Raw genomic sequence first — 15,858 nt, forward strand, 5'->3', positions numbered from 1 at the left:
TTTAATAGGTCTTAAATATGTGGGCTTTCTAGTGGAGTGGAGCTGAAGGGACCTCCTCAGTCTAGTTCCCTGCAGTTGCAGACCAGACAACTCATATACCTCCTTTTACATAATGAGCACACTGACTATGTTTTGCATCAAGAGATGCTGGTCCCTTACGGTCCCAGTAAGAAAGGCACTCAGACTCTGTAAGTTATCATTCAAAATGCTGTTTATTAGAGCTAGCACTATAAAGAATGAGAGAATAAAACAGATAATCTTACATCCCTGTAGATGCTGGGAACGCCAAGTTGTGCATCATCAAACAGGCCTCCAATCAGCAGGCTGTGCAGACCCCATCCATAGGTGGGGTTATCCCATTTTGGTCATTCAAGTTATTATAGGATTTTCTTACACAAAAACAACTGTGTTCATTATTTCTACTATCAAACAGGATGGACGTTCACACTAAAACTTCCTGATGCACTGTTAGATGAAGGCAGAGCCACGCAGGTGGTGCAATCCCCAAGTAGGAGCTTCCCGCAGGCTCCAGTCTTACAATGAGGTGGCTGCGTTTATCCTGAGACCAAGGGGTACGTGCTGCACAACTGGGCCTGAAGGCCACATTGTACCTGCAGGCTTGTGCCCACTCAGGTTAACTGCTCTGTGGATGACTAACTCTTCCGCATGCAGTGGTCTCCCAGTCAGGAGCGTGACACTGTGATATAACTATTCAAGCTTAAGTTCACTACTCCTCCTATTGGGGAAAATTGCTCAATGCTAATTTCATCCTTCTAATGGCAAGAAACCTTCCAGCCTCAAGACTAAATGTATCTTTATGGTTCCTTTATTCCCATTTATTGTGATATTCAGGTATCCACAGTCATGCGTTTTAAATATTTTGTCTCTCTTTTGCAGTTAAACAGCTCATTCATATCTATTCACAACCTGCTTTATTCTTTTTTTCACTATGAAAATCAAGGTTCTGTGTTTTCCTTCATAAGTTTGTGTCTTCATTGCCTTTTCTTTGGCCTTTCTTCTCATATCAGTTCTCTCTGAGCTGATGATTAGACAAGGAAGCATTCTAGATAGGTTCCCATCTGCACTGTGGACATTGACATTACCATTTTCTTTTGTAATCTCTACGGGAATATGTTTACTGATGCATACCGTAATAAGATCTTCTTTTACGTGGCTTTGTCTTGCCAGTACTTGTGGTCTTGCTGTGATTGACTAATACACACATTACACTTCTTCACTGATGTGTATCTAGCTGGCATGGAATGTGCTGCTTTTCAGTACAAGCCCTTAAGAGTGGAAGCAAAGCGAGACAAGCAAAATCGAAATTATTTTTTTCCATCACTTCTGTATCATGAGTTCCAACCCTGAAGTGGAAGTTCTTATTCTTTGAAGTTTGGAGCCTTGCCCTTTGCATTTTAAATTTCATTCCATTCCTTGTACTTTACTTCTGCAGATTGTCCTTCCTCTCTAATATTGTGGCCCTAAAAGGTTTCATTAGTATTAGTATCAAGGTCACTTACGAAATTACAAGATCAGCTGTAAAACTAATACTTGAGAATCCCTCAAATAGCTAGTAAAATATTTCCTTTTCTGGTAAAATCAAGTGGAAAATAGACCTTAAAACCAGAATTTCATAGCAATGGTTTTTATAAGTGCTGTATTTAATTTTGACGTATGCTAGATTTCCTAAAATTGGAATATTTTGGAATAGCTTACCTTTGGTAAACCAACCTTCCCTATTTTGCTATAACTTTACAAAATTTGTCCTTTTCAAACTCAAAACCTTGGTAAGTGTGTATTTTTAAGTATATTTGAGCAAATAGTAATAATATTATGGTCACAACATCATAGATGGCAACATGGTTTAACTTTTATTTCTGTGGGGTTTCATTTTTTTTATGCTTACCTTCTATGGTGGGATTTGTAATGCAATCTGAGTTGGTGCCACTGCAGAGAAAGTGCTGCAAGAACTTAAGCTGGCTAGTTTAAAACTAGTGTGGTTTCTCTATGCTTAAGTTACACCGGGGTAGATGTTACTGTAAAATAACATCACCTTTGATTTGATTTATTGACTGTTTACTAAAGAAATCTGTTGGTTGCCATTTCCAGGAATAACTGGACCATACAGTTATTAGCAAGACTTCTTTTCTTTTCTGTGCATGATGCAATAAACTCTCTTCTAATTACAGAAGTCCTGGTCGTATTTTTCATTTTAGAATATTAAAGAGATCTCTGTTTATATCCAGATCCAACCTTGAATTTAAGAATCTTTGTTCTTCTCTTAATGGTGACTTTCAGAGTCTTCCCCAAAGTAATTTTCAGTCCACCAGGATTCTGCCGATACTACTATTTTCAGTTTTGTTTCAATTAAAAATGTCCTTAAGTGCATTATGCCACAGTATCTGCTTTTATACCTGTTTGCTAAACAACTTCTCTGAAGGCAAATAGAGCTGTTTAAGATATTTAAGATCTATTTTTACACAGCTCTGTACATAAAGGTTCTATTTCCATAATGAGACTTTAAAATGTTCAATAATAACATTAGCATAGTATATGGTAATTTGATTTTTGGTAACTACTCAGAAGAGTCTCAAAACAGGAACCCTGTTACATTGGTTACATATATCTTTTCATTTTAAAAGCATGTATCCAGGACTTAAGAAAACACATGACAAAGTATGATGAATAATAAGGCAAATGTTTTTCTAATTCATGGTTATCAATCAGTTGCAAATCAATTCACATTTTCCTCACAGTGGTGCATTAAAAGCAGGTTAACAGAAAATGGCTGATACGCTATATATGAATTACTTTTAGAGATAACAGCTGTATTTAATAGCACAAGGACCAAAAAACCTGAAACATGACTTAGAACAAATTGCTTCTACTTTCCCCCTATTGCTAAAAACGTACCAGATAGCCTCTACTTCCCTCAGTCCACCCCGATCTGTTAGTTTGATTTATTACTTTATTTAAAGCTTTTTACAGACATTATGTTCGTAAATACATAAAAGAGTCTTGGGATTTGATCTGAGACTGTGGAAAAAATATCAAGCGAAGGTTTCTAAACAAGAATTTTCTCAACTGTGAAAACACCAAAATCACTGTTCGTAGCTGGTAGTTGGTCAAATGTTGTGGCTATAAATGCAGCATAGTTAAAATATTTGAAAGGTGAAATTTAGTTATAACAGCTAATGAAATAACTTTATAAATTTGCTGTATGTATATGCATGTGTCTGCACATATATAGGTGTGTGTACATGTGCATGCACACACATACGAAATCATCATGACTGCTAGAACTGCTAGGAGAAAAATGTATAGCTAGCACAATTATTTGAGGACTGAACAACAGTACAGGGACTAGAGTGCCCTCTGGCCTGACAAAACCTCTTTTCCAGTTCCCCTCTGCTCTGTGTCACTCTCCAGTTCCTTCTCTTATTTCTATGAGAAAACAGGTATGTCTTCAGAATTCTATTTTGCAAAGCATCTTTGTGATGTTTCGTTTTTACTTGAATAGGGAAGAAAAACATGTTCTGTATTATTTAATTTTTATGTCATCAGGCCATCCCTGATTATCTGCCTGAGTAACTTATGTGTTGGTTTCTTTCCTCAGAAAAAAATCCTTTAGCTCTTAGCAGTAGACGTGTTGTTATATGCTGCAAAACTTTAGATCATGCACTTAGCAGTGTGCTGCTTCTTTCTAATGCTTTGTAGAAAATAAAGCATGTTTCTCAGTAAGATTTCTGCTTTTTTGAGAAAACACAAGGTAACACGTTATGATGTTTTCACATAGCAGCTGTGTTGCCAAATTGCTCTAAGGCCAGGTTTGGATAGCAAAATTTAAAATACATACACGTAGCCATACACTGAACAACCGTGTTTCATAGCCTTAGTCATCACAAATGAGAAGTCCAATACTGCAATACAGAAATGCATCATGTATTTCATATCATACATAGTCATATTAGACGAGCAAAAAAAGATGTCTTTTAAAATTTAAACAAGTTTAAACAGCATAAACAGTCTACATTATCAGTTGGAATATTCAGCTTGCCACACTTATAGTATAGTTACAGGCATTCTGTGGGTTTGTTTTTTTGAAGTTTTCAGATTAGAGTTTTGAGACATCTTTCATAGTCCTGTTCAGATATATCCTTTGACCTTTGTTACATTAGATTTCCAGTCATACGTTAAAGCAGTGAAGAAGATACACCCGTTCTGTTGCAGTAAGTCATTTGGTTCCTGGAAACCACTCCACCCCTTTCCTGCCCAGGCACATGTCAGCTTCAAGCAGGATCCAATGCAGTAATTTAGGATACTTTTCCTTCTGTCACAATAAACTCTGGGCGCTATTCCAGTAAATCAGAAATAGAGCTAGTAATGTCAGTGTTGAGATTATCTCATTAAACAGTACATGAGCAGGAAGAGAAGAGAGACTACAGATTGCAGAAAAACAAGGACCGTTAATCACAGAGTCCCCGTCTACTGAAGCATAACAAATGAGAACAGCTGGTCTCCAATAAGTCTACAAGATTTTAATTGATGGAAGCTATTAAGAAAAAAAAGTGTGTATACATTGAAAAAGTATACACATGTAAAAATGCAATTTTTTTTACTTTGAAGTAACTTTCAGTATTTCAATCTTACCCTGATTGTAGAGAGTCATTCAAAATAACTTGATCGATATTGATATAAAATAGGTTTTAAACTCATTATAGTAAGAATGTAGGATAAACACAGATTTGTGTATGTTGCGGCAAGCAGGGGATGAAATACTAGCATATCTTCAGTGTACTTTTCTAACAGCTATGTAAAGTCAAGCTGTTTAGCAAAAGACAAGTTTCAACCTTTGATCTTTGAGCTGAGTCCCAGTTTACTTTTTTGAAACTATGAGGTTGGGAAGCAAAAAGTGTATTTTTGATTTGTAGCTTCAGTGTTGGGTGAAAGGATGAGAGAAACTCTACCCTTAGGTATTTTGGTATTTTTAATGCAGCTGCTACAAAATCAATGAAAGAAATAAATCAAAAACTTTTTAAGAACATCATCTCCCTCTTCCATCCTTTGTGTTTTGGCTTTCTTTTATTGCTAAGAAACTCAGTGGCTCTTATTGTGGTCTGTATTGCCTATCACTGTCACTATGCTTGGTATTACAACTCCATTTTTACTTAACCTTCAAAGAAAGTAATGGAGAACAAGTAAAGTACTGCAAATAAGAAATAGTGATTTCACAAGCCAGTAGACAAGAGAAAAATCATGTACCTTGTCTTTCCCCTAAAGATGAAAGCAAGAGTCTGTTTGCCAACGCTGTTTCATTAATTTGCTCACTCTATTGATTTTGTGGAACTTTAGTTCTCATTTTTGTTGTCTAATGACCTTGAGTTGGCACCAGAAGCAAACTGGAAGCCAATGAAAAGTATGCTGGTTTCTTCCAGCATCTCTTCCTTTTTAAAGAAGCGATTTTCCGTATAATTTCCTTGTTTTTTTCTTGGGTCCAAGCCTACACGTTACACCTGTTCAATCTACTGCATTACTGTATGTAATACTAAAGATCTAGCCAGGGAGGGTATGCCACTGTCATTGTCAGTGATCCTGTTCCCACATGCAAGACATCCCAATGAATTTACCATCAAAACAGTAAAAGGGAGTTGACAAAAGAGGGTGTCTTTTTGCTGTGCATTTGTCTAGCAGGAAGGAAATAAATTTTCTGTCATCCTGAAGATTAAACAAATTGTTAGTAACACAGGCTACAAAAATTGCCATCCCCTTGCACACTGGGATTTCAAGAGTGACTTCTAAGTTGTTCTGGAGCTCCAGTAGTGCCAGTTAACGTGATGCAGTGCTGCTGCTAAGGCAGATAGCCATTGGGTTACGAGGGTGTGAATTGAAATGCCTGTATCTTGTATTATAGGAAGTTATCACGTAGCTGGCTTTTCATATGTGTTATGGCATGTTGAACAGGCCAGGATGTTTTACAGATTTGTAAGAAGGTTAGTTATAAGAAATGAAACTGGTAAAAACCAAAAGACCAGTTGCATGCTGTATACTTCGACTGACCTTGTAAAGTGCTCACGGTAACCTCATAAGCTTTTATCTAAATACATAAATTCAGTCTTTATCTAAGGAAGATCTCCAGGTTTACTTATCTGATAAAAGGTAATGCATCTGATATTCTTGAACATGCCTTTTCTGATTTATTCTAGGTTCTTTTAAGTTTGAGTTAACTGCTTGTAAATAATTTGTGTTAACACCCATTATAAATGCTCATATAGTTGCTACACTAACATTTTGTGTCGTTAACATAAGTATTTGTGACTTAGAACAAGCATTTATGGAATGCTGTAAACTATTAATTACAGTTGTGATTGCACATTCATTTGAAATAGGAAGCTCACAATTTAAGAATGGGCCTAACTTTAGGCTTGTTAGGGTTATTTCACCTGTCCAGAAGCTTTGCATAGGAACTTCTAGCTTTTGAAGAACCAGAGGAACAGCCTGCTTTTACTCTTGATTGCTTTAATAGGAAAAGAAACCAAATATACTATTGGTAGTGCTTTGCTTTGTACTTTATATTTCAGTTTTTAAAACTTTAAAGGATTAATAATTAGTCCCAATTTCTAAAAATCAGGATGCTTCAGGATGTGCCAATAGATCCAAAGGAAAAAGAAACCCAGCTAGGGACAAAAGCAAAATATCTTGAGAAATAGTTTTTCAACTGCATTTCATAAAATTTTGCAGATTTTTTTTTTTTCCTGCTTCTTGTATATCTTTTTCTTATTCTTGTAGCTTGTTTAAGTATAATATTCCGGGTAAAGGACATAATGAAAAATGCATGTATCTTCAATACTTTGAAAGCAGCAGTGGACCACCAGCCAGTTGACACATCTAAATAATTTGCTTTTTTGCTTTGTCAAAACAAATAACTATGTAAGGTGTCTATCATTTAATTCTGTTTGCCTAAAATGAAACTATAAAGTCAAAATGTTTTCTCAACATTTTTTCCAAGTAGAATTTATAGAAATGGGGAGGGGGGTGACTGCTAATTATATACAGCGCATTCACAAATAGCTAGAAGAATACTTTGCTTAGGATATGTTTATATTAAAATTGTAGTTTAGAGATAGAATCCTGATTTGTTGTACCTCAGCATTTGTAGGGAATTTGCCATCACTGAAATTCTTTAAATTAAGAGGTATCTTTTAGTAAATTGTTTTAGCTTAAGCAGTAATTAATTTGAAGGAATCCTATGGCCTGTGTTAAGCAGAAGAGAGGAGCCCTAAATGTTTATTTCTTATATTGCAATCCACAGATTAAATTACCACTGTTGTGCAAATAATGACCATAATGAATACTTGCAGCTAAAGCAGTATAAGATAAAGACAAATAAAACTGTTCTGTGAACTGATTGGGTAAGCTGAGTAATCTGAGACACTGAACTTGTAAGGGATGTTGCCAAACAGATGCATAGCACTAGAAAGGAACTGTTACCACTGCTTTGACTCCATATTCCATTCATGTTCCTTTGTAAGGAACATGTATTGAATTGCCTCATGTGAAGCAATTAATTTTACTGTCTCTTTCTTTAAAACATTGATCTCTATAGACTACTTGAAGAGGACTAAGCTTAAGTAATGACTCCAAGTGGTCCTACTGTTTACAAGTATTGATAGTTCAGTCAGGAAATAGGCACAGTAGCATATGAGCTAAATGATAATTTGTTTCAGTGTTTAATTGTAAATAGTTTGTGACTTCCATTAGTAACCTAGAATTTATTGCTAGAGATGATTCACTGAGTAGTTATAAACAGAATAGTCACATTCAGCTCCTGACTAATTTGATGGAAAAATGGAACTAAGTTCTAATTATAAAACCCTTCAGTAGATATTCTTCACCTACCCAGTCCTGTCATAAACTTTAATTATAGTGTATGCATTAGAGTCTTAAAACAACAAAGAATATTTGATCAGTCTGTGTAAAACTCAACTGGAAAAAATCCAGCGATGGAAATGCTCATGCAGTATTTTGAGAATATAATTTACCTTGATAGTCCTCTTGTGTTCAGATATCCCTAAATAACAATGGGGTTTAATACTCCAATGCCTTTGTTATGCTGTCACCAGGATCCAGTGCAATTTATGTACGATGTGTTTTCAGCTCCACTTCACTTTCCTCTATGTAAGTAATTAAAACATAAAATAAGGACCAATTGATTTTAGTTCACAGTAAATGTTGACTGATGATGATAGAAAATACATGTGAAACAGAAGATTCTTCTTCATTTAAATTAAAACTAAATCACACTTATAAAAAACAGGTGGACCACAAGAATCAGTCTCAAAGGCATGTTTGGTTCATTCACTGTCTGCTAGGATCTGCATGTGTGGGGCTACTATAAATTTTTGAAGTGATCTTACATGGTATGTGGAGAATCTAGTTTGAATAGGAGAAAGTTTCATGTTGTGATAGAGTACCACCAAGACCCTGAAAGGAAAAACTGTCCAGATGTATTGAACTGCTATATTTTTCATTTGACTCTCTGTCATGCCAGTTAGTAATTTAAAGTGTTTCTTGTACTCTTATATCAGCACTAGAGACTGCATACACTTTGAAGTAAATTAAACTAAAAGTTTAAGTTAAACATTGGAAATCCTAATAATGGAGTTAATCTTGGATTTCTGCCTTCCTAGGACTTCCTGGTATATAAGCACTTAACCAGTCCATGTTGCAGGGGTAGCACTGTTATCATTACTGTGCACAGACCCAGCTCACATCTATCTGGGGAACTGCACAACCACCAACCACTTGCTGCAAGCACATGGCATGATATGGATGGCAGACTGCATGGATTGCTGCTATTGTACATGTCTTTTACATGTCTTACAGAGCTGATGAGCCCTAAATTTATATATAGACCAGGGAGAAGAGTAAATGCCTCCAGAGGCCAAATAGCTCATAATTTATGTCTTTTGCTTGATCTGCTGGAGACAGCTCCTTTTCTTCGTTGTCTCTAGCTTTAGCCTGTGCTTCTCTTTAGGCAATTCAGGTCAGCTGCAAATTTAATTTGCTTGAATATCTGTCTAAATCTTCTTGTGTGCATTTCATGACTTAAAGCAATAATCTCAGCTGTAAGATTCCCATGTGAACTGACAGAAAAGCAACCCTATGCTTTCTGAAAATACTGACTAGCCAGAAGCTCCCTCAAAAAGGCCAGTCTGCTTTTGACCACTGGAAAAGGAGGGGCAGTAGATGAGTCTGGTCATCCTTGTATGTCAGTGAGGACTTTTCATATTACTTCTGTTCAAAAATATGAAAAGATTAAGGGAGTAGCGAAGGGAAAAAAAGGGTTGGGTGGAAATAATTTGTGCTTGCTGATGGAGAGAGAAGGGGACTGTATACAAAGTCACGAGGCACCTTTGGCAGCTGTGGTTTTCATTGCTGGGGAGAAGAAGTCCTGCAGAAGGCAAGAAGGAAGGGAAGGACTTATCTAGTGGTTTTCCTCAGTTGTGAATATTCATTGAGGGCTACACAGGCTACAGATGCCTCTCTAAAAAGAGCTGCTTTGAAAGAGGACCTGACAGAACATCAGCCAGTCACTGGCTAGTACCAGGAAGGATGGCCAGTCTATCAGGTGGCAGTGCCAAGAGAACAGCTTGTGGTGATGACCAGCTGAGGTAAGTAACATAAATTAGTGGAGAGTACTGAAAGCACCAGAGGATGCTGGAGAAGATTCCTTGAGTTGGGAGGAGAGCCTTAATCGCCCTAAAGAAAAGGTAGACTTCTGACATGTGTAACCTTCTTAAGAAGGTGATCAGCTTTCTCAGCAGCTGAACTCATCCATGGTGGGAAAATGCACTGTAAATTGGGTGTAAGACAGTGGCTGTAACTTAATAGTAACAGAGCACTGAGAGAAGAAGGTGGGCCAGGACCACACAGCTACTGGGCTTGCTTGCTGTCAGCTACTCGTGTTCCCGAGTTAATGCTCCTTCATGTTTCGTCGTCTTCTTCTGTAAGTCGGTGAGATTTCTATCTTTGCTGAGAGCCTGGCCAGTGTAGTTTGTTTTGGTAGGATTCTAAGAAGGAGTTCAAGCTGATGCTTGTTTTTTGTAGGAACTTGGAGAAACTGAACCCTTCTGCCAGTCAGTGCTGGGCGTAAGGGCTGCACGTGTTCTATGCTTGTCCATGTTTTAAGATTGTCTGTATAAGGGGTGAAGGCATAGTATAAATTTAGTTGCACTTTTGATGTCAAGGAGTGAGCAATTAAATAATTAAATTGGAAAAACTGTTCATCATTTTGACAAAAATGCAATTTATTCTTCCCCCTTCTGCAGTTCGCCTCACTCTCCACCAGGAAGAGAGTTCCAGGAAAATTTTTCATACTAAAAATAGAAAAACAAAGATAACAAAGCGGAGGCAGAAAGAAGTGTTTTCAAAATGATCTTTAGTTTTTCTTACAGCAATGTTTAGTGTAATAAAAATGATTTTAAGCTGTCTGAGAGTTTTTACTAGTATTTCAGAGAACGTAGCAGTCTATTTTAACATTGTAGTATTCTACTAATATGCAGTGAGGTTTTTTTGGGTCAGAGTTGTTAGACTGTAGAGTACCGTGATTTTCTGAAAAATATACCTTTTCAAGATCTGCTAGTCAAGACTATATTCCTTTCTTAAATGAGGTTCAATTTTTTGACAATGCCTCTTTAAGTTATTCCATTATCTCTCTTATATTGCTTACCTAATTTTAGAAATGTTTTTAGGAGTTTTGCTAAAGAGGTTTTGCTTATTAAGTTCTGATTTAGGTGTTCTATTTGGCACCTATTGATTTTTTTTTTTTTTTTAAATTACATTTTATATCCTGTTTTGCAGTTTGAATGCTTTGGAAAACTGATACAATGTTCCAGACCATTTTGACAGCATAGGAACACCTTATTTGGTATCAGTCCATGTTTTTTCCTATTTCTTGTAATGATCAATGAGATTTATGTTGTGGTTTGCTGCTCAGACTGTAGAATATCCACATTTCTGGCTGACTTTCTGTTATGTGGTCAACATTGAGCAAATTCTCAGGTCTCTGTTAATTGGGTTCCATGTTATCTCAGTCAGATTGACAATCTGATTAAATTTTGGCAGAAGCACTTCATACGGGCATAAATCACTACAATCCCTACTGTCGTAAGAAGAAAAATAGCCTTTCTTTCTTTCTGGCTAATAACTGGTTTTTGTAAAGGCATCAAAGGACATCTTAATTTGTTTGTGGGATATATGACTGAGGGATACCTTTCATCCACAATGAAAACTACAGTATGAGACTTCATTGTTTTCTCTTGAAAAAATCATCATGGAATTTTGGTACTTACTGAAATGGAAGATGTTCATTAAAAATCTTGAGTCTTGCTTCAAAGCTTTCAAGCCTCAAAGTCAAGTTAATGTTTTCTGTAAAAGTGAAAAGTCAATAATACATAAAGCAGTTTGTATTTAATTTACAGAATGTAAAAGAAAACTACTTCAGAGCAGTGCATATTTTTCTGAGAATATGAAAATCATATGGCTTTGTTTGGTGAAGCCTAACAATGTATCATGTTAAAATGCCTAGTAATCCTTATGCCCTAATAGGTTTGTTACATATCTGGATTGTCTCTAAGGGCATAGTATTTTCTTATAAGCTCACATATAGTAAGAGGTGGTATTTGATAATGTGTAATAATAGTTTGGGTAAACAATGAAGACTCATAGGATAGTTTTCATTGTGGAAGAATATGCAGAATACTTTCTTATCTGGCTGTCCCATAAATCTATCAGAACAAAATGAAATTATTTAAGAGGAAATAGCTGAGCTTAAAAAGCAGGAAAATTTGTGGTTATTTTCTTCATTCTTTAGCAACACCTATGTCTCTTCAGGTCCTTCATACTATATATCCAGACTTAGTAATTACTGGTGCCTGGGATTTCAGATAGGCCAGCAGGAAAGTAAGTTTAGTAACTGATGGCCAGTAATTAGTACTTCAGTCTGATTTTTCTCTTTACTGTAGGTCCTTGCTCTTGAAACATTATGTTCTTGAAATTTTAAACCTAAGGCAGGCAAATAGAGGACATGTAGTAGCTGGGAAATTAGACACCCATTTGGTCTGATGGTTGTTGTAGCAGTACATGCTAGAGATTATAACCTAGAAGCAAATTTCAGAAAGGGAAAAAAGCAGATCAGAGCAGCTTCATATGGTGTCTGAGGTGATATTGAGACTTTATTCATAATCAGGGTATTGGATTCAGTCTTGCACTTTGGAGACCAAGTTTTCCACAGTACACCGTACTGGCTTGTGAATGGATTTATCAGAGGACTGAAAATTAATATGGTCCTAGGTGGGCTTGAACCTGCTTAGTCTGATGGCACAACTGCAATAATTTGGGGTAGCAGCATTCAAGTCAACTAGGGTTCCCTTTTTAACTCATGAGTTATTTGTCAGTCACTAGAAAGATACGTTTTCAACACTTTCAAAGTCACAAATATTTTCTCTTCCTGTAATTTAACAGTTTACTACAAACAAGTGCTGAATGAACATCAGTGTGAAGTGGTTAAGAGGATTTATCAACCAGGGACCAAGGAGGTTTTTGCGTGAGCTGGGACCTAACAAAGCATGCATATGCTTTGGAGTGCAAGAAGGAAAAGTACAGCTATTACAGAAATGCAAGAAATAAAAAATAAATAAATAAATAAAAAGGACTAAATATGAATTTAACTAGAAGCGTAGTAAATGGTGTGTCTGAAGAGAAAGCAAAAGAAATAGAGTTGTCTAGTTTAAGGAGAAGTATCAGGAAAGATGTGAAAACCAGCTTCACATTTGTAAAAGTACAAAGTTAAAAGGGCAGATTGTTCTTTGCATCCGTTATGAACGTAACAATAAAGCTAACAGCTTTGACTCCAGCAAGGAATACGTAGGTGGCATATACCTTCTGCAACTTTTTCTGTCAGATATTTGTCGATCTGATTACACCCACAATATAAGTATTAAGTTGCTGCTTGAAGGCGGTTTCATTTATGCATACTAAACTGTAATTCCCATTCTTAAAGCAGTTCTCTTGAAAAACTTGTTTCTCTTTCCAGTAAAGGCACTGGAATTACTGCCAAAATTAGACAACTAATGGTAAAATTAAGCCTGGTGCAGGTGGATAGAACAAAGCCTATATCATATTTAAGTCTCACTTGAATCAACAGACAAAGATTTCTGTGAAGGGTAAGCCTTATTGTGGATTCGTGCTTCAGTAATAATTTCCCCCATAAATTAGGATGTGAAGACTGCGTATTCCAACTGTGTTCAATCCAGTGTGATACATAACGCCAAAAAAAAAATTTTGCTCACTTGAATGAATTCAGTATTAAATATTCTGACACATGATTAGATACTTGGAAAACTGCAGAACTATCCAAATACTGTGTAGAATCTGTTTGGAATCTTTTTCTTTGTTGAAAGCACCTTACAGGGAACAATTACAGAAAGTATGTCAAATAAGTATAAATATTGAACAACTCCTTTAATTCAAAGGGTGGCAAATGTTCTACTTGGAGGACTTTACATGACCGAGGGCCAAATTGCTGGAAGACAGCCAGCACCCCTCTCACTTCTTTATAATTAAGACAGATTGCTGTACCATAAGAACAAAAAAATGAAATGTGTATATTATTAAATACTGTTTATACATTTGTGGGGGAAGAAGGTGTTAAGGATAAAAATTATTGCATAGCTGTTAAGTTTGTATATAAAAGCTAGCAATAACCTGTTTATGGAACTGAGTGATAAATATAATAACATATGGCATAGCAAGCCAAATACCTGCTTTTTCTCAAAATTAATGAGTCTGTACCATAAGATCAGATTAAGTTTCAGTCTCTGTAGGTAGCATGCATTCAGTTATATTTCAGTAGCAAATTTTTATCTCATATAGATTTAGTTTTGCTTGAATGTATGTAATACCTATATAATAATATCAAAGAAACCCGAATCTACTCACTCATCATCTGTGAATTATCGTGACAAACTGTCATGACATCTTCCCAAGGTAATGAAGCACTGGTTTATCACTCTGTAAGAATAATATGAGTGTAGGATTCAGTGTGTCTATGATACAATGCTTAAGTGCACTTGGTAATGCTCTTATCTAGTGTCCTACTCTCCCAGATAGCCAAAAAAGGGAATGTTTTCTTGTGTGAATGATGGTGTTACACTTCTGTTGTACAAAACATTAATCCTGCTGATGCCTGTTAACTTCTGTGTGTTGAACTGGAAAAACTGCTTAATCTAAGAAAGGAAATAAGCAAGCCTAACTTGAGAGTCTTGGATACTATCATAGTACAATTTACATACTCATGGAGATAACATAACTTAGTTCAGTGTTCAAGTGATACAGCTTTTTTTTCCTGCCCTTAATATAGGCAGGCAGGATGGCCCCATTTTGTTTCATGTTCTCTTTTATGATTGTTCTGGAGATGACCCCCAAAACCTGCACGTTCTTCAGAATGCTGCGCCTGCTGGGCAGGCTTTTTTTCTCAAGTTATAAAATGGAAAGAATGATTATTTCATTTGCAGAAGTGTTAAAAAATATTGTTGATATGATATTCAGTCACTTTTTTTGTTTTTCCTTTCCAGGATTACTTACTGCCATCTACCTTTCCAGAGTAAATGGCTTTATGTTGGAACAGAGAGGGGAAATACACACATTGTAAATATTGAGTCCTTCATTCTTTCTGGATATGTTATCATGTGGAACAAGGCAATAGAACTGTAAGTGCAAACTTCTTTATGTTTGTGTCTGTGGTCATTTTTGTAGCTGTCTTAAGATTAATTTTTAAGAATAATTTGTTTTTACAAATATAAACAAATCTTTTGAAAACCTTTTATTTTAACGAATGCATGTGCAGTATTAGGTGTTTTGTTACAGGACATTAGGAATTCAGATTTATGATAGAGAAGACTGAAGTTATTTAGCAGTCTGTTTAACTATGAAGTTCCACGAAATACAGGTAATCGTTAATCTCACAAATTCAGATTCTGCTATTTTTATGAGGGTAGCTTGATCACCTTCTCCTCCAAACATGCTGTGAACAGAATAATGGAGTATATTGGCCCTAAAACTCGAAGGAGAACTTTTCTTCATTGAACTGTAGAATCATTTAGATGAGAAGAGATTGGAGGTCTCTAGACTAAGCCACATGCTCAACACAGGGCTAATTTCAGAGTTAAATCAGGCTCATCAAAACCTGATGACATGACAGGAAAGGTAACGAGTATCTGTTAAATGACAGTTCTCTGACAGGCTAACATCGGTGCCTGTGTCACAGGTATGAAATCAAGAGAGACTTCTATAAAAATCTGACTGGGATAAATCTATGCTTCCTGCAAGTAAAACGCTCAACAGAAACAAACAAAAAAATCTTTCTCTGATGTTTCCTCTGTGAAGTTCCAGTAAGAGGAACTGCTGCAGGAAAACTCAGTATTTCATGCAGTTTCTGAGACATCTGCTTCCTGTTGTGAGAAACCTGTAACCTCTGGTAGTAAACTGAAATTCACCAAGCTCAGTGAAACAAGAGGTCAGTATCTATGAATAGGGCTACAGGCCTACAGTGGTGGATCTAATTCTCTATCCCAAGAAGACATCCCATTGATAGCAACCGTTTTCCTCCAAAATTCTCCCCTTTCCCTTTTTTTCCCCACTATTATTACTGACTTTCACTAATTGCTGTGTCCCCCAGTAAAACTGATGCCTTGTTGTCTTTCCTCCCTTCTGCCCCCACCAAATTTCATAGGCACAGTCATAAAAATCTAATTTTATCTTCAAAGGAGATAAAAACAAGGATTCAAATGGTAATCAGGA

General features: G+C 36.2%; 1 protein-coding gene across 1 annotated transcript in view; it reads left to right on the forward strand.

Moving 5' to 3' along the window:
* STXBP5L (syntaxin binding protein 5-like) overlaps nucleotides 1-15,858 on the forward strand; it is a 188,522-nt gene that overhangs the window by 77,741 nt on the left and 94,923 nt on the right. Inside the window, exon 5 of the mRNA XM_010567473.1 lies at nucleotides 14,634-14,768. Within this exon, the coding sequence (XP_010565775.1) occupies nucleotides 14,634-14,768 (135 nt within the window). The remainder of the gene's footprint in view (nucleotides 1-14,633; nucleotides 14,769-15,858) is intronic.

The sequence above is a fragment of the Haliaeetus leucocephalus genome, unplaced genomic scaffold, assembly GCF_000737465.1.
Source record: "Haliaeetus leucocephalus isolate CR32 unplaced genomic scaffold, Haliaeetus_leucocephalus-4.0 Scaffold228, whole genome shotgun sequence".
Lineage (NCBI taxonomy): Eukaryota > Metazoa > Chordata > Aves > Accipitriformes > Accipitridae > Haliaeetus > Haliaeetus leucocephalus.